Source organism: Cydia amplana, chromosome 13 (genome assembly GCF_948474715.1).
Source record: "Cydia amplana chromosome 13, ilCydAmpl1.1, whole genome shotgun sequence".
In the NCBI taxonomy this organism is placed as follows: domain Eukaryota; kingdom Metazoa; phylum Arthropoda; class Insecta; order Lepidoptera; family Tortricidae; genus Cydia; species Cydia amplana.
In genome coordinates, this window is record NC_086081.1 from 1883803 (window position 1) to 1903588 (window position 19786).

At 39.4% G+C, this 19786-nt stretch overlaps 1 protein-coding gene across 1 annotated transcript; it reads right to left on the reverse strand.

The window, feature by feature from the left end:
* Positions 1-241: 241 nt before the first annotated feature.
* Positions 242-17152, reverse strand: LOC134653220 (protein maelstrom homolog). The gene is made up of 11 exons (XM_063508548.1): positions 16981-17152; positions 16188-16395; positions 15438-15581; positions 14327-14566; positions 10228-10391; positions 8270-8413; positions 5991-6056; positions 5033-5105; positions 4594-4641; positions 3698-3784; positions 242-321 (listed from the first exon to the last, which is right to left on the reverse strand). Exons 1-11 carry the CDS (start codon positions 17107-17109, stop codon positions 284-286), a joined length of 1341 nt encoding a protein of 446 aa, XP_063364618.1. The 5' UTR covers positions 17110-17152; the 3' UTR covers positions 242-283.
* Between the last annotated feature and the right edge of the window lie 2634 nt (positions 17153-19786).

Sequence of the window (19786 nt, forward strand, 5' to 3'; positions counted from 1 at the left end):
CGTTTTACAATACATATGGCCCTTTAAATTTTCGACGTAGATATGTAATGTGCTTATTATAGCACCGGTGTAGTAATGTAGCACCATACTACCGTATATACTGTAAATACATACAAACATAAACAACAACAAAACAATACACTCTTTTTGTTTGGGCAGTCGTGTAAAAAGTAATATAGATCGGTGGACCTATTTTGTCACTTTTATCACGTGATAAAGACAAAATCTATATTTTGTCCGGTCTCGTTCGATCCGTTGTTTTACTTTGTAGGTAGTTTAGTATTTACTTGTTCATTTTAGTTTGAAGACCACGACCGCGACCTGAAAAAGGAAAGGAACCACCATATAAAGTTTTCAAATTATGATTTTGAACCTTATTCTATAAGTAAATTAGAACAAAATTCGTTTGTTTTAAAAAGCAATGAATCAAAAGAAATGCAACTTTATTTGGTTCATAAAAGGTTCAAATTAGATTGCACGAATATATATGTATATTGTAATGTACATTTTAGTCTCAGGAGGTTAAAATATAGTAGAATAGGGTATTTTATCCATTTGAACGCCATCTGTCACACCGAACAACGTCATGCACACACAAATATCTCTGGCCATTGACATAGATATCTAGGGACTGGCTTTACGGGCAATAATAATGAAGCAGGGATGTTGCGAATATCCGCATCCGCATAAAATCGATGCGGATTTAATGCGGATGCGGATGTGGAACAGGTCGGTACAGGAACGTCTTAGCATCGGCGTAAGTGCTAGACTGCTAGGTAATTTAGTCATTAGACAAAAAAACCTATTAGAAATGAGCAGTCAAGCGTGAGTGGGACTTAATGTATGGAACCTTTGGAACGCGAGTCCGACTCTCACTTGGCCGGTTTTTTGAAATAAAAATGACTAAAATGTAATATTTGACGTTTTTTATGTATCTATCTTGACATCCGCATCCGCATCCACGGATGTGAGCCTTTAAAAATCCGCATCCGCGGATGCCAAAAAATCGGCATCCGCAACATCTCTGTAATGAAGCATGACAGGGTCCAGTACAGCGGTGTGAAATCGCTACAACCCGATTGGTTGATGAGTTCGCATCACGCGCGCGATTGGTTAACGAGTTCGCATTACGCGCGCTATTGGTCGCAAGTGTAGCAAACTAGATGCGTTAAACTGCACGATTGGCTGAAATTCGTGAGTAACACCGCTGAACTAATACCATTTTTAGTGCCCCATTAGCCCGTCCTTAGATATTATACGTCTATATCTCTGGCATAAGCTAGCAAATATAAGAGAGAGACGACACTTGTGCGTTGCGTTGCGTTTGCGTCGCGTCATGACTCAGGAACAAATATCTGTGTTCATCACACAAATAAATGCCCTTACCGGGATTCGAACCCAGGACCATCGGCTTCACAGGCAGGGTCACTCACTACCCGCTAGGCCAGACCGGTCGTCTCATATGTAAAACGACGCACCGTTGACGCTGCGACGACGCTTGCGACGAAACAACACGACTCAACGCAACGCACCAGTGTGGCCTCACTCTTAGGCCCTTCTCTCACGAGGCTACTCTCAAGCGATTTCTGTTTCGTACGCGTATCCTACGCGTCGCTTGTGAGTACCCGCCATCAGGGATCGGATACCGGTATTTTTTGTATGGGAACGGAAACGGTATTTTTTCGTTCTTTGCTAATTACTTCATTTCTAATTGGGCAATCTAATAATACGAAGTCGTAACCTAAAAACACAACTGAGTCCTACATTTCGAGTATAAAATAATTCGAAAAATATGGTTATTTCTAAGTTTTTGCAAAAAACCGGTTCCGATCCCTGCCCGCCATATTTATTTCCTACGTTTCGCACACGACGAGACGCGTCGACGACGCGTTTGATATCAGTCGCACGCTACTGTCTTGCTGGTCGCACGCGACTCGAGTCGTATACGCGTTGTATGCTCAAGATGGCGGCGGAACAAGTTTTTAATATAAATTTCGTTCAAGAGGTGGAAAAGTATCCATGTTTATATAATTATAGGCTGCCTGATTATGTAAGAAAAGACCTAGTGTGACCTGGTATGTGTGTATGTGTGAGTGCTTGTGTGTGTGATGATGTGAGAAAGATGTAGGAGAGATGTTATGTGGTTGTGTGTTGTGTTCTTGCAATAAAAATAGAGCAAAGATTGTCTTCATCGCTGGAGCTAGACATTGTCGCACCAATGTTGTTCCGCAAATGACACAAAATAGTCTCATTTGCGTAAACGTGTGCGGAAACGAGTAGCATACCAGTAGGCGATCATGGTTTGCATCTCAGCCGCGTAGCATTTGAATAGTCTCGTGAAAGAAGGGCCTTAAAGTCTAAACCGTATTGGAAACGTTGAAGGTTACATTGACAGCGTACGCTTGCGAGTCTAAACATACTTCGTCGTGCGAGTGGGACATCGCTACGCCACATATTGCTGCCTCGCTCACACGGGACACAGTGTGGTAACATACCTCTGCTGGCGATGGTGGTTCGAGAGCTTGCGAGTCTAAACATACTTCGTCGTGCGAGTGGGACATCGCGACGCTACATACCGCTGTCTCGGTCACACTGGACACAGTGTGGTAACATACCTCTGCTGGCGATGGTGGTTCGAGAGCTTGCGAGTCTAAACATACTTCGTCGTGCGAGTGGGACATCGCTACGCTACATACCGCTGTCTCGGTCACACGGGACACAGTGTGGTAACATACCTCTGCCGGCGATGGTGCTTCGAGAGCTTGCGAGTCTAAACATACTTCGTCGTGCGAGTGGGACATCGCTACGCTACATACCGCTGTCTCGGTCACACGGGACACAGTGTGGTAACATACCTCTGCCGGCGATGGTGCTTCGAGAGCTTGCGAGTCTAAACATACTTCGTCGTGCGAGTGGGATATCGCTACGCTACATACCGCTGTCTCGCTCACACGGGACACAGTGTGGTAACATACCTCTGCCGGCGATGGTGGTTCGAGAGCTTGCGAGTCTAAACATACTTCGTCGTGCGAGTGGGACATCGCTACGCTACATACCGCTGTCTCGGTCACACGGGACACAGTGTGGTAACATACCTCTGCCGGCGATGGTGGTTCGAGAGCTTGCGAGTCTAAACATACTTCGTCGTGCGAGTGGGACATCGCTACGCTACATACCGCTGTCTCGGTCACACGGGACACAGTGTGGTAACATACCTCTGCCGGCGATGGTGCTTCGAGAGCTTGCGAGTCTAAACATACTTCGTCGTGCGAGTGGGACATCGCTACGCTACATACCGCTGTCTCGGTCACACGGGACACAGTGTGGTAACATACCTCTGCCGGCGATGGTGCTTCGAGAGCTTGCGAGTCTAAACATACTTCGTCGTGCGAGTGGGATATCGCTACGCTACATACCGCTGTCTCGCTCACACGGGACACAGTGTGGTAACATACCTCTGCCGGCGATGGTGGTTCGAGAGCTTGCGAGTCTAAACATACTTCGTCGTGCGAGTGGGACATCGCTACGCTACATACCGCTGTCTCGGTCACACGGGACACAGTGTGGTAACATACCTCTGCCGGCGATGGTGCTTCGAGAGCTTGCGAGTCTAAACATACTTCGTCGTGCGAGTGGGACATCGCTACGCTACATACCGCTGTCTCGCTCACACGGGACACACAGTGTGGTAACATACCTCTGCCGGCGATGGTGGCCTGCGCGAAACTGTTGGTGAGCAGGTCGCTTTCCGTCAGCTCGGGAGCAGGCCGGAGCGCTTGTGAGTCTAAAAACATATTATAAAAAAATATATATATGAAACGGTGTAGTAGGATAGCAATCAGAGTCAAAAATCGCCGGAATGTGAGGCTTGAAAATGAAGGAAAAGTAAAAAAAAAATACTGTCGGGCGAGACTCGAACTCGCGACTCTGGATTACTAGTCTATCTTTCTGCCGACTGAGCTACCGAGACTTGAGTTACCCGATGACAGCGAATATTTCAACCAAATGTTTCATATACTTTACCTTTATTTTTAAGCATTGTGGTATAGTTTACAGACGTTTATGTTGAATACAAAATTAATTTAAAATCTGAGGCGTTAACAATGGGGTTGGCAATTTTATGTTGGCACACAAAAAATCTTAATCCAACCAGGCAAAAAAAACTATGAATGCGGTTGGCCGGTCCAAGTATTTAGTAGAAGGCGCCATCATAGCTTGCCCCTTTTTCTATGAGATTTGGCTTAAAGGGCTGGCATCCAGGACATTAAAAAAACAAAAATTTGACACAATTCTAAGGAATGACAGGGCAAGCTATGCTAGCGCCATCTACTAAATACTTGGACCGGCCAACCTCATTCATAGTTTTCTTTTTGCCTGGTTGGATCAACATTTTTTGTGTTTATTATTCTGTCCCATGTCCCAGGGACTATAAGAATAAAGGTTTTAAGAGTTGCCCAGGGGAACATAAACATGGTAACGAATGACACCTAAAAAATATTCATCCAGTTACAAATCGAAACAAATTAACCGTTGAAATCTGAGCTATAAATAATGGATAATTTATTTTCATATTTTAATATATTTTATACTTACAATCGGTCTTCGGCATGCGCATAGGCGGCTGCGTCTTCTTGCGAATGCCTAGAAAATAATGTAATATTTATATAGATACATATTTTAAATTAATATAATTTAGTAGGTATTGCCATTATTTCTGTTCTTATATTTATAAACTACATTATATTACATAAATAAATATTGTAAAAATTTTGAATTTTCTTTGATTGGATTTCCATTAAAAAAAAGTCTGTTACAACTGCAGTAGTTATACAAAGTTAGTAATAATACAATTTCCCACGTAATACTGCATTTTTCAATGCGACTTGTTTTCATACATTGTTTTCACGGTTAATGGGCGAAACACCTTTTTGAATGTCTCTCGCGTTACTCAAAATGTCTCTAGGGTCACCAAGAAATCGGTAGCCCTAGAGACATTTTGTGAAAATTTAATAAATATCAAGTTGAAACTTACTGCTATCAGATTTGTTGATTAGAGTGGTCTCGCCGAATGATTCGCTCAAGGAACTGTTGAATGATAGCATCGCCTGAAAAATAAATTTCATAAAAACAATCAGTATAAAACAAAGTCGCTTACCGCTGTCTGTCTGTATGTGTGCTTAGATCTTTAAAACTACGCAATGGATTTGGATGCGGTTTTTTTTTAATAGATAGAGTGATTCAAGAAGAAGGTTTATGTATAATTTGTTAACCCGTGCGAAGCCGGGGCGGGTCGCTAGTACAATATTTCATAAACAATTAAGAATTAAGTATTTTTTTGTGCATATCATAATATCATACATCAAACAGTGCTTACTATGTACAAGTATAACCTTCTGTAGTTCATTCATTATTTTAAAATTATGACTTCAGTCCAGTGGGATCCCGCCGTCCAAGCCGATAATTGGCAGGAAACTCCGTAGGAACCAACACACCCATTAAATTATTATATTTTTATTATATTTCTTTAATTTTATTAATGAGCTTTTATAATGATGAATTGTACAATTATAAAATTATTAAGTAATGCCGCATACATCCTATTTAATTAAGATTTTTTATTATTTAGTATAATGAATTTTGCAATGTATTCTCAAATTATGTTATGACAAGTTTAGTATTATTTGTAAATAGTCACCGTTAATTAGTATTTAGTATTAAGATTATTGCCATGCCCTAACAGGGTACCATGTACCGACTTTATAATGTTGTAATACCATCCTATGTAAACATGAACATGGACGCAATAAAGATATTATGAATTATGAATTAGGATCGGGAAAAGTGGTGTGCTCTCGTCCCGGAGGCCTTGGACTCTTTGGAAGAGGGTGTTGACCCTTTTTGGGTCGCTGTGCCATATTAGTTAGTTAGTATGTCTTAGTGCTATAGGCTGTCCACTGGCACGAAAAAAAAAGAAAGTGGTTGCCACTTACTGGGCTGCTTCCAGCTACGGACGGCCCAGCGCGGTCCTTCCTCTGCTCCTTAAAGTTGAGGATGCTCTGAAAATAAAACGAACATTAAATCTAAAGGTAAATTTACTTTTCTCACAAACAGTTAACTAAGGTAAAATTACTTTTCTAATAAACAGTTAACTGATGTCCACAGTGGTGACGGACAACTCCATTCTTCATCTCAAACTTTTCCATTTGTATTCGAATGGTAGGTCCATTTTCACGAGTGTTTGACAAACTAATCACAATAATTGACGGCTAACGTCAATCACCTAACCTTCCAACCCAGAGGGGAAGTCAACTATTTCTTGTTATTCTGTCTGGTCAGCCAAGAGACAATAGTAGCTTAGTTTGTTGGAAGACATTGTATACCACCTTCTTCTGACACGCTCGGTACATGAACCTCAATGGAAAGTATCACAAAAAAGCGTGTTTGGTGAATTTAAAAGCCTAAAAACCGGCCAAGTGCGAATCGGACTCGCGCACGGAGGGTTCCGCACCATCAACAAAAAATAGAGCAAAACAACCAAAAACAACAAGCAAAAAAACGGTCACCCATCCAAGTACTGACCCCGCCCGACGTTGCTTAACTTCGGTCAAAAATCACGTTTGTTGTATGGGAGCCCCACTTAAATCTTTATTTTATTCAGTTTTTAGTATTTGTTGTTATAGCGGCAACAGAAATACATCATCTGTGAAAATTTCAACTGTCTAGCTATCACGGTTCGTGAGATACAGCCTGGTGACAGACGGACGGACGGACAGCGAAGTCTTAGTAATAGGGTCCCGTTTTTTACCCTTTGGGTACGGAACCCTAAAAGTCAGGTTTTAAAGAGTGACCCAGGAGAACGTAACCATGGCAACGAATGACAACAAGTTGATTCACCCGTATACTAAGTTTGTACGCAATAAACTAAAGACTATTTTGTTCTGCGTGGAATATGTGTATTGTATTTTGTAACAACTAAAGCCGGGCTTCTTATATGCTAAAGTTGTAAAACACACGCTTCGGCAAAAGTAACTGTGAATCTAAATCAGTTATGTAGTATTGCTTATTTTACGTTGCATGCTTGTATTTTGTTTTCTTTGTAATGTTATCAAGTTTATTTCACGTGTTTTCACAACAACTAATGTTTAAGTAACATATTATAATATAGTTTATTTAAGGAGGTTGGGAACCGGTTGCGAGAAAGAGGCCTGGATCCCCGCTCCGGGTCATTCCTGGTGCAGAGGTTGTCCATCGCGATTCAGCGCGGTAATGCGGCGAGCGTTTTGGGCACCTTTGCGCCTGGTATGACGCGGGGTGGGATTTTTGACTAATTGCTGACTGCTTTGTTTTTTTTTGTGTTGTGTAATTTGTAGAAATGTAGTGTGTTTATGTGATGTTTTATATAATTAATGTAATTTTGGTGTATCTGACATTTTGATTAATTTGTTCTCTCTATTGGTTCTTAATAAACCTAACCTATTCCATATAGGAATGTTAATATCCAACAATACTTGTACGGCATGGCCTTGTAAGTCATCATGACATTTTGACATGCACGCGCAGGCGCAGAGCGCAAAGTGGACGCGTTTGCGTTCATTTACTTATAGGGTCGTGTTGTACGGTTGCGTTCGTGGCCCACAAATGGTCTCGCCGGGAGACCAGCGCTGACTTTCGGGTTAGCATTATGCTGAGGCGAGACCATTTCGTGGTAAACTATAATTTCTGTTTAAAATATACTTTTCACCTCAGCAGCTCGAACAAGGGTACTTTGCTACTTAAAAACAGTGAGCAAAATCGCATTTTGCTCACTGAAAGGACAAAATGAGCAAAATGCGATTTTGCTCACTGTTTTTAAGTAGCAAAGTACCCTTGTTCGAGCTGCTGAGGTGAAAATTTAATTGTTGGTATATCTTAAGAAAACATGAGTGAATAGAGGTAAGTGATGAAGAAGGAATACATTTTTCGGGTTCTCTAATATGTTCTCACTGCTGAGGTGAAAAATGTTGTGTACTACACGAGATCAAAGTTATTTACATCTCGTGCGCTTTTGAGTCCCTTACTACGCTCAAGATTCTAAATTAGATTCACTCGCTACGCTCGTGAATCTATTATAGAATCTTTCGCTTGCACGGGACTCAAAATAAGCACTCGAAGAAATATCAAACTTTGATCTCTTGTTGTACAAATAACTATTTTGTAATAAGTTTGTATTAAATGTAGTTTAGTTTGCCATGAATAAACGAATTCTTATTCTTATTCTTACTATACTCACATCGACATGGAACTCTCGGGGCACGTGGCAGCCGGGCAGGGCCTCGATGCCGGCCACGGGGCAGATGCTGTCCAGGATGGTGTACGCCCAGCGCTGCGCGCGGGACAGCGTGCATTCCACAGACTTGTCCTTTTCCTCGTGAGACTGCGAACAATAAGTCAATCATGCTAATTCATAATTCAACTAAAGTCTATTTTTTTATTCGGTAGACTGAAATGACAGTTAACAGTATGAAATGACATTTCATGTTCATACTATTAACTGTCATTTCAGTCTACCGAATAAAAAAATAGACTATAGCTTCATGCATGACTTTTTAGGGTTCCGTAGCCAAATGGCAAAAAACGGAACCCTTATAGATTCGTCATGTCTGTCTGTCTGTCTGTCCGTCCGTATGTCACAGCCACTTTTCTCCGAAACTATAAGAACTATACTGTTGAAACTTGGTAAGTAGATGTATTCTTTGAACCGCATTAAGATTTTCACACAAAAATAGAAAAAAAACAATAAATTTTTGGGGTTCCCCATACTTCGAACTGAAACTCAAAAATTTTTTTTTCATCAGACCCATACGTGTGGGGTATCTATGGATAGGTCTTCAAAAATGATATTGAGGTTTCTAATATCATTTTTTTCTAAACTGAATAGTTTGCGCGAGAGACACTTCCAAAGTGGTAAAATGTGTGTCCCCCCCCCTGTAACTTCTAAAATAAGAGAATGATAAAACTAAAAAAAATATATGATGTACATTACCATGTAAACTTCCACCGAAAATTGGTTTGAACGAGATCTAGTAAGTAGTTTTTTTTTTATACGTCATAAATCGCCTAAATACGGAACCCTTCATGGGCGAGTCCGACTCGCACTTGGTCGCTTTTTTCATATTGTATTGTCATGTACATTAGATGTTACATTGTATATGGTCAGATCATGACACCCTGTTAGGGCACACAATAGTATTATTATTCTATTCTATTCTAAGCTAGTCTATAAGGCAGCATAATGACATTAATACCATTTACATATTAGTAATAAATTAAATTAAAAATTAAAAATAAATGACGTCAAAGCTCAAAACTAAGTCTAAGTAAATAGCGTCCACAATATATTGCCAAATGGTTATTTGTACTAATTTGTCAATTTATTATTGTCAATAAGTCAATCATGCTAATTTAATGGGGTTGGCCGGTCGAAGTATTTAGCAGACGCCATCATAGCTTGCCCTGTGAATCCCTAGAATTGTGTCAAATTTGTTTTTTTATCGCCCTGGATGCCAAATCTTTAAGCCAAATCTCATAGAAAAAGAGGGGAAATTATGATGGCGCCATCTATGCAAACCTTTGACAGTTGCCAACCCCATTGTGCTGTTATTTATCATAATCAACTATAACTTTTAATTTTTTCGCCTTTTTCAGTGACAGTAAGGTTGGAAATATTTTGCGAGACTTTGTTATATGTTAAAAATTAATCCAAAATTTGATTACGTGTAGCACATACCTCACACCCTAGCCCAGGGTTGTACTTGAACTGGTCTTCAGCTGTGTGAGAGCCAGAGACTGCTTGGGGAAGCCTTCGTCCTGATGGGACTTGACTACTCATCATATGATTGAACAGCGTGCTTAGCTAGTGTTGACAATGTTGAACATACCTCGCACCCTAGCCCAGGGTTGTACTTGAACTGGTCTTTCTTCAGCTGTGTGAGAGCCAGAGACTGCTTGGGGAAGCCTTCGTCCTGATGGGACTTGACTACTCATCATATGATTGAACAGCGTGCTTAGCTAGTGTTGACAATGTTGAACATACCTCGCACCCTAGCCCAGGGTTGTACTTGAACTGGTCTTTCTTCAGCTGTGTGAGAGCCAGAGACTGCTTGGGGAAGCCTTCGTCCTGATGGGACTTGACTACTCATCATATGATTGAACAGCGTGCTTAGCTAGTGTTGACAATGTTGAACATACCTCGCACCCTAGCCCAGGGTTGTACTTGAACTGGTCTTTCTTCAGCTGTGTGAGAGCCAGAGACTGCTTGGGGAAGCCTTCGTCCTGATGGGACTTGAGTGCGTTGATCATGTGGAAGAAGAGGGTGTCAAGCTTGTACACGCGGAAGAGACGGTCGTCTTCGGCTGAAAAGTCATACAGTTGAAAATTAAAATGAATTATGCCGCAATACATAAAACGGGACTCTGTAAATAAATTTGCCGAGCGGTGTGTGGGCTAATCGTAATTTAATTATCATAATAAAGTGCAATGGAGTTGGCCGGTCGAAGTATTTAGCAGAAGGCGCCATCATAGCTTGCCCTGTCATTCCCTAGAATTGTGTCAAATCTTTGGTTTTTAATGCCCTGGATGCCAGCCATTTAAGCCAAATCTCATAGAAAAAAGGGGCAAGCTATGATGGCGCCATCTATGCAATTCTTTGACAGTTGCCAACCCCATTGGTAATAAATGAGATAATAACTAATTCACACTGTTGGTTATAAAGAACTTCAGGACATGTCACATATCAACTCTCAAAAACTAGAAAACTACTAATGTGCCGACGCTAGAGTGTTAGAAAACTAATAATATTGAGAAAGATCTATTTCAAAATTTTCTAGAAGTTTAAATACAATTTTTTTTTTAATTTTCTGAGGCTTGCACCGATTTGCAAAACACAATAAATCTAAATCAAAGTAGCAGAACTCAACAATTCTAAAACACCGAATTAAATATAAGCGCAAAACACAAAAAAGTAAGTAAAACACCGTAAATTATCACACACCAAATTAAAATAATAATATTACACACAAAATTAAAATTAAATTACAATCTGAAAATTATAATAGGTCATAGTCGTCATAGATAACAGGGATGTTGCGAATATCCGCATCCGCATCCGCAACCGCGGAACTTCCGCATTATTTTCAACATCCGCATCCGCATAAAATCGATGCGGATTTAATGCGGATGCGGATGTGGAACAGGTCGGTACAGGAACGTCTTAGCATCGGCGTAAGTGCTAGACTGCTAGGTAATTTATTCATTAACTAAAAAAACCTATTAGAAATGAGCAGTCAAGCGTGAGTGGGACTTAATGTACGGAACCCTTGAAACGCGAGTCCGACTCGCACTTGGCCGGTTTTTTGAAATAAAAAATACTAAAATGTAATATTTGACGTTTTATATGGTACTATCTTGACATCCGCATCCGCATCCGCGGATGTGAGCCTTTAAAAATCCGCATCCGCGGATGTCGAAAGATCGGCATCCGCGGATGTCAAAAAATCGGCATCCGCAACATCCCTGATAGATAATAGAGATGAAGGTGCTTCCAAATCTTCCAGTACCTACTTAAAGCGCAAGCAGCATTCTTCTAGATTAGATTGACACATGATTTACTTACAAGCCCTGATGCACATGTCTTTAACAAAGTCGTTATCTGGTTCTCGTAACTCAAGGGTTGGGTCCATCCCTGATGGTGTGTGAAAGAAAATGAGATGGGTTATGAAATGAAGTCGAATTATAGGACTGAGCGATATGCGTGATTATGAACCAGGGATGTTGCGAATATCCGCATGCGCAACCGCGGAACTTCCGCATTATTTTTAACATCCGCATCTGCATAAAATCGATGCGGATTTAATGCGGATGCGGATGTGGAACAGGTCGGTACAGGAACGTCTTAGCGTCGGCGTAAGTGCTAGACTGCTAGGTAATTTAGTCATTAACCAAAAAATCCTATTAGAAATTAGCAGTCAAGCGTGAGTGGGACTTAATGTACGGAGCCCTTGGAACGCGAGTCCGACTCGCACTTGGCCGGTTTTCTGAAATAAAAATTACTAAAATGTAATATTTGGCGTTTTTATGTACCTATCTTGACATCCGCATCCGCATCCGCGGATGTGAGCCTTTAAAAATCAACATCCCTGTTATGAACGAATGTGTTGCTAGTGTTCTTTTGTCCCACCAATTTATGACGTTATCTATGAAAAGGGACCTTATTGTCGATGGCGCTTACGCCATTATTACCGATGCTCCGATATAAATGCAATGCCGCGCGACGCTGTGAGGCGTAAGCGCCATCGACAATAAGGTCCCTTTTCATAGATAATGCCCCATTTAACAGCGTACTTACGACATACAAACACGAAGCAATTGTTTATTTTACCGTAAACAAGTTAGTAGAAAGTCGTTAGAGCCATCACATGTAGGTTCAACGGATTATGGACGTTATTTCTATAAACAATAGATTACAAAATCCAATGAAAGATAAAGGGCCTGGACACAGACAAGACATCCTCTAGACTGAGCATAGTAACGCTACCCCCTTTGCCACTATATACGGTAGTTTTACTCCATCTTCGAGTCAAAGTGTCAGAATCCCTTGCCGTGATTGGTCCGTGTCTTTGAAGTCTTTGAACGGACCAATCACGGCACGGGACTCGCTCACCTCGTCCCCCCGCACCCCCGTATTTTTGGCAGCATCGGTTTCATGAAATAATTGCTCTAAACTCCGTCTAGAGGATTCCTAGTCTATGGGCCTGGATAAGTAGGTAGGGTGTCAAGTTCACGGTGGGTCCCTTGTTTGACGCGGTTATACTCGTAGTAGATGGGACAAAAATAACGAAACATATAGTTTGTAGCTTTCTAATAGACCCCGAAGGCTAATCCTATTGTCTATTGTTAAGAAAAACCGCACGTGCCACGTGCCACAACCGCCTGCATAAAAAATCGGTACTTCGGTTACTGAGTGCCGGCGAGTCGGACGCTACAGAACCAGTCTAAAATGTGTCATCGAGATGCGTAACAAAGGCACGTTATCGGAGAGCGCACCTACACTGGTTTTTTGAGCGTTGGACTAGCCCGCGCTCAGGTGCCAAATAGAATAATTAGGACCCTTTTTTGCAGGTAAGTAGCACGTGCGGTTTTACTGAACAATAGACAATAGGATAAGCCTTCGGGCTCTACTAGAAAGCTACAAACTATACCTACTGCAATGGTGAGGTAAAGGATATGAAGATAATTGAAAGGTCGGAACAAAATAAGTGTCGCTGCGTTTACATGACTGCCTAAAGAAAAGGAATGTGGTTTCATTGTCAGTTATGAAATTGGTCACTTACCTTATCAGGTAATGTATATAGAATACAGGGTCTTCTTTACCTGACTTTCCCTGATGCTCCATTAGACTCACTAGACAAGATAGAAGGCAATAGGTACTCTGATGGGGTCAAGAGGACCATCATTCGACGCATTTGGGGTCCAAGATTACTTACTTTTGAAAAGATGTGTCCCGCCGAGTTTTCAATCTCAGGTCAGATGTGTAGGGTTAGACCCGGCGTAGCTTTATTTGACGTTCATAAGCGCATTGCAATATGCCTACTTGAAAAATAAACAAGGCTCGGAAAAACGCCCGTCATTTTGAAAATATTACCCTCTTCCGTACAACACAGACTTCTTTATACCAATGTCAACAATTAAATATGCTCCAATGACATCCGTAGACCGTAAACGAACATTTTCGACTCGTAAATGGATCCTAAATTATGATTTTTTTTCAAAATGACGGGCGTTTTTCCGAGCCTTGAAAAATAAACTATACTGGATCAACCAAATCTTGTCAGTAGTAAAAGGCGGCAAATTTGAAAAATCGCGGGTTAGCAACACTGTGTTCAAATAATTCCAAAATCGCATGTCATCTGTGTGTTATCTGTGGAATGTGGATCGTGAATGACAGCCATCATCTTATTGTTTACATTCTGAATCGTTTCTATTTCAAGAGAAATTTCTTCTGTCACCATTAAATACCAAGATTATGCATGACCTCAAGCAAAGCTAAGGTGCCTACAATGTACAATCATGCTCGTTGACGGTAAACATTACTAAAATTTGAGGTTATGATAATTCACTCGAACTGACGTATGAAGGGCGGAAAAATAAACACGTTTTGGTTCGATGTACATTGCTGTTTTTCTTAGCGCAATTCTGCTCTTTGAGTGTTACATGGTGTTACCCTACTTTAATTTGCAGTACATTGCTACTGACAAGATTTGCTTGACGCACTATATCTTTATCTACTTACAAGCTCGGCTGCACATCTGTTGTATGAAGTTGGTCACCGGTGCCACCTTATCCGGCATAGTGTACACAGGCGGTAAGGTACTCTTCCCCTGACTGCCCCGATGCTGTTGCTTCAGGTAGTCTATCGTGTGGGCCAGGATTTGGAGGTAGTTTGAGCGCCGAACCGAGCTATCGGGCATGTCTAGTCCATATTCTTCACAGCCGATTTTGATATCGCTGACATAGCCGGGAGGGATGCGGTCTGTGAAGTATAAAACACATTAAACATTATCTAAAAAGATCCTAGAGTCCACTTTGGCAATAGTCCTTTCGAAAGTGAGCGCCTACTAGCCTTCCAACTTATAAGCTATATGAAATGAAATGAATGAAATGAAAGCATTTATTTCAGATACAAATACATCCATATTATGTTAGTAAAATTAAGGTAGGTGTGTTAGTAAAAAGTATAATTATAATTATAATTTATTCGTGACTATCAAATATTTCGTAAGATCGTCCCAGGGTTCGAAATTATCCAGATATTTATAGTCTTTGAAAAACTATTTACTTTTATGGAAAGAAGATGAATAAATGGTATACCTTTATGTATTAAAGTAACTATATAAAAAATATAATTTTAACTTATACCATATTAAATATATACTAATTTATTTAAATAAACTAAAACTACAAATAAATTAAAATTTATACTAAAATAAAAGTAAACTTACCTATAAAATAAAAACCTAATGACAAAAAGAATACCCCATCCTGCAGGTCCGCCTGTCTTTGATCATTATCGCGATAAATATCGGATAATTATCCCAGGTATGGATGGTGCTATATTTATTTTCTTTGAATTCTTTGATAGTAAATAATAATTGGAAGTTTTTTGCAATTTTTTTACAGATTTTATTAGGTTATTATCAAAACGATAATTATCAGGCATTATCGCGATAATTATCCTTTCGAACCCTGCTAAGTCCACATACATAAGGTTAGAGCAGGAGTGAAGTTCTTCTTTCTGAATGAGTGACGTTTGTATACAAATACCCAATGAAAATCTTCCCCGTAATAAGTTTTATATGCCTTCACCACACTGATCTAACAAGTTAGAAAATTCTCATAGTTACCTGGATTAATAATTTCATGGTAATTGTCCTTAATGCCATCTATTAAGTTGAATCGTAGGATAGTGATCTCTCCGATGATAAATTCAGTCCCGGCCTGACAGTAGAAGTTAACATCCATAAGGTAAATGTCAGCGTGGATCAGGGCTGAAAAGAGTTCCAACAATTAACTATCTTTTAATAACACAAACAATGTAAAAGATTTAATGAAAAAATTGACACAATAACTAGAAATTCCAAATCTGTAGTATTTCTTGTACTTATGTTATAAAATTAAATGATAATGCAAAATAAGTTGTTGTTTTCCTCCGCGCAACGCAAATATCTGAACACGCCTCTATTGCCAAGGCGTTAAGAGTGGAATGTATGGGGCCCAATGGGCGTTTTTTTTTTGTTGTCCCCTACACATTTTTTTCAAATTTGGGATTTTTTATGTTATTTCTACTCAGAATCACGAGCTCTTTCTATCCTAATAGGAGAAAAAAAGTGTCCTAAGGTTTTTATTTCCATTCCGTCACCATTTTTCATAGACTTTGTATGGCGGTCGCGAAATGGAAAGATCGAAAAATGTATGGAAATTTTGGGACACTTTTTTTCTCCTATTAGGATAGAAAGAACTCGTGATTTTGAGTAGAAATAACATAAAAAATCCCAAATTTGAAAAAAAAGTGTAGGAGACAACAAAAAAAAAACGCCCCAATACATTCCACAACTCATTTCTTTCCGAACAGACTATATAACACAATACTATACCTTCGTTAGAGCTGAAAGAGTTCAGCTTGACAAAACTCTTGATGTCACTAACTTCATCTTCTTCAGCCTTCTGTGCCTCCATCTGAATCTGGTCTATCACGGCCAATGAGATGCCGGTGGATGTGTACTTCTTTTCCGGAACGTTGTTCTTCTGTTTGGCCTGCTTCGCCATGGCTTCAAACTTGGCTCGGACGGGGGGAGGTGCTTCCTGATCAAGAATTAAAATTACTCGCATTATTGTACAGTCAAGTGTAAGAATATGGGTGCATATAACTTCCTCAAAAATATGTCCCATAGTTCTTAATTCGCTGACATAAGAGAGGGACATATTTTTGAGTATGATGTGTGCACCCATATTTTTACACTTGACTGTACCAACTACGCAGAGACTACTATCTTTGGATTACGCGCCTTTTCAAGGCAGGGATCGGCAGACCGTAGCTCACAAACCACATACGGCTCTTTAGAAGGTACAATCACCATAAAATAGATAGTGACAGCCAAAGTTGTCCACATATGAATTATCTTTTTTTTTTAATTAAGGTCGATCTCAGAAATCATTAATTTTGAGATGTAGCCGATGTAGCAACATGTGATATATTTGATGAACCCCGGCGGGATAGGTATAAAAAAAAGCAGGACGGATATGGTGAATATGGTAGTCTCCCGCTGAATGGGTCGAAAAAGTTCGTATAAAATTTACTTCTTGAGTATATACAGAACTATTTATAACAGTTTGTAATAGCCAACAAATCATATTTTAATAAATACAATGAAAAAATAGTAAACATACCCTCCAAAACGGGTCCGCAGCTTTTGCGACTTCTTGTAAGTTTCCATAGTTGACGCCTTTCTTCCTCTGCTCTTCTCTAAAATCTTGCATGAAAAAGTAGAATGCGTTTTGCGGTGGCTTTTTCGGCATTTTCCCTACCAGAAAATTTCCTTTTATCAAACCTAAACAGTATTTTTTTTCCCGAGAACCGTCGGCGTTCGCCAGTCAGCACAGGAAGGACAAGGAGAATGAATGGTTTATGGTTTGAATGATATACTACAATCATAGAAGGTATAGCTGGTCAACCAAATCTTGTCAATAAAAAAAGGCGCGAAATTCAAATTTTCTATGGGACGATATCCCTTCGCGCCTACATTTTTCAAATTTGCCGGCTTTTTCTACTGTCAAGATCTGGTTGACCAAGTATAGCATCCTATACTATGTATACAATACAAGACAAGAATTTGATCTTCGCCGCCATGGCGCTATTGCATCTCATACGTAAGGCTATAGTCATATATATATTATACTACTCTTTGGCTATAGTTCGTAGAATAACTTAATTTTAAGAACATATTATATTAATTTGTTGTTTTTTTATGGAGCGACATGCTCACTTCTGTGACAAGCTCAAATAAAGAGAGAAAAAAAAAGAATAAGATCTGTCAACTTTTTTTCTGTCAACAATTGCTAAAGGTAGTTCACTCTCATATATATATTATACTACTCTTTGTAGTTCACCCAGTAATGACCAAGATCCTAAAGTCATGAGGAAACGACCGAAGAGAGAGATTGCACGGTAATATTTTACTTATTTTAGTTAAAATTAGACCTGCTATCTTCAGTCTCGAAATTTCCGGATTTCCCGGGAATTCCCGGGACTGAGTTTGACCCAGTCCTGGGAAATTTAAAACATTTCCCGAGACTGATTTTGCATGCCCTGATAAGACTTTGAAGAATAAGTCATATTTTTCAAATAAAATATTGTTATTTAAATAGTCTAAATATTAAGTTTCATTTATAATCATAAAATCATTTAAACCTGTGATATGTTATACAGGATTAGCGAAAGAAACAATTGTAAGTATGTGCCGGGCGGCTGGTAACTCTAGCTACCAAAAGCAATTTAGCGAACGTCTCGCTCGGACGTCGTAAGGCATGAGGCACACTAGACGCTTTGCGTGCCCGTGTGGTACATTCTTGTTATGTGTTCCTACTAATGTTTCAACTACTAAGATTGTGTTTTGGGGAAACCTGACATTATTTGCACATGGTTATTGGTATATCTTTTATTAGTGCATGGTCATATACAGGGTGTCCCCAGACTATGTCACATGAAGGAAAAGTACCTTAAATAACGTAGATAAGAATATGACGGTGACTGAAAATAATGTCTGCATACTTTTTCGAATGCTGGACCTACCTGTGCCTAACGCACTCTGTGTGCCCCGACCCTAGTCACCAGCGGCGGCCATTTTTTCAACATGGCGGCCAGTCCTACCGGCGTCGGATCAGGTGTTGCGGGTGTTTTTATATCGGCTTTGTTTATTTACGTTTAAATTAGTGTAATTCCGTATTTAGCAGTTTTCTTTTGTGTAATATGGTTTTGTTCTAACATTCTGTGATTAATGATGTGAAAAATTTATAGTGAAAATGTGATATTGTGTTGTTTTTGATCGGCAAAAGAACCCGAAACTGCGGTGGTACGTAATACTTTCTTGTTATTTACTTGTAAAATCGTAATGAAAGCGATAATTGCAAACTGTGACTATTCTAATTAAAGATTATTAGTTACTTGTTCTTATTAGAACTATATTTCCGTACTTGAGTCTCTTTAACCATTCAAAAATACATCATGAATCAACGAAACATTTCGATCCGTCCTGCGTATTTCTTGCGTGACGTGTCATAAAATGAAATGATGTTTATTTAAGGATTTTTAATATACACTTATATGGTATTTGGTACTAAATAAAAGAAGAACTAATCTACTTTTTTTTACGATACTAAAAAATAGGTGTTATCGCTTTAGTTTTTTTTTTTTAAATACATCTCTGCTTGAAGGTTTCGACTTTTTTAGTGTGTCAAGTTTACGCATTTTTTATAATTATTTTTATTTTAATTACCCATACATTAAGCAACGGAATCAGATTCCTTGTTTTATTAACTATTCTGTGTAAAAAAATCATAGCAAATGGTTCATTAGACGCCAATTAATTAATTTTTCAATAAGACACTGCATCGCGCGGACATTGGCTTAAAATCGCGAAGCAATTTACGCTACAATTTTTGAAATCCAAAAGCAACTGAGTGGCTAGTCAACATAGACCTAAAACAAAAAAAAACCGTTTGTTAAAATGATTATAAATTATAAATTTAATAAATCCTCTATTGATTTCAATTAAATAGTAGAGTATAATTTTAGTTTTAGTATAGTTTTTCAAAACTATTGCATTGTGATGTGATTTATAGCTGGTCAACCAAATCTTGTCAGTAAAAAAAGGCGCGAAATTCAAATTTTCTATGGGACGATATCCCTTCGCGCCTACATTTTTTAAATTTGCCGCTTTTTTCTACTGTCAAGATCTGGTTGATCAAGTATATCTACAAAAGTAAATTTAACTTTATAAATTCTAAATTTAGCAACGGTTTTCTACGTAACTCGAACAGCCGAAATCAATCGTTCTTCACTTGTTATTATATCTATGGTTATTTCATTCATTCTTATCCAGTGTTGCCAGATCGTACCTTTTAGTACGTTTTACGTACTATTTTTTGACCTTGCGTACCTTTTTTGTACGCAGCGTACATCGTACTAAAACCGTAC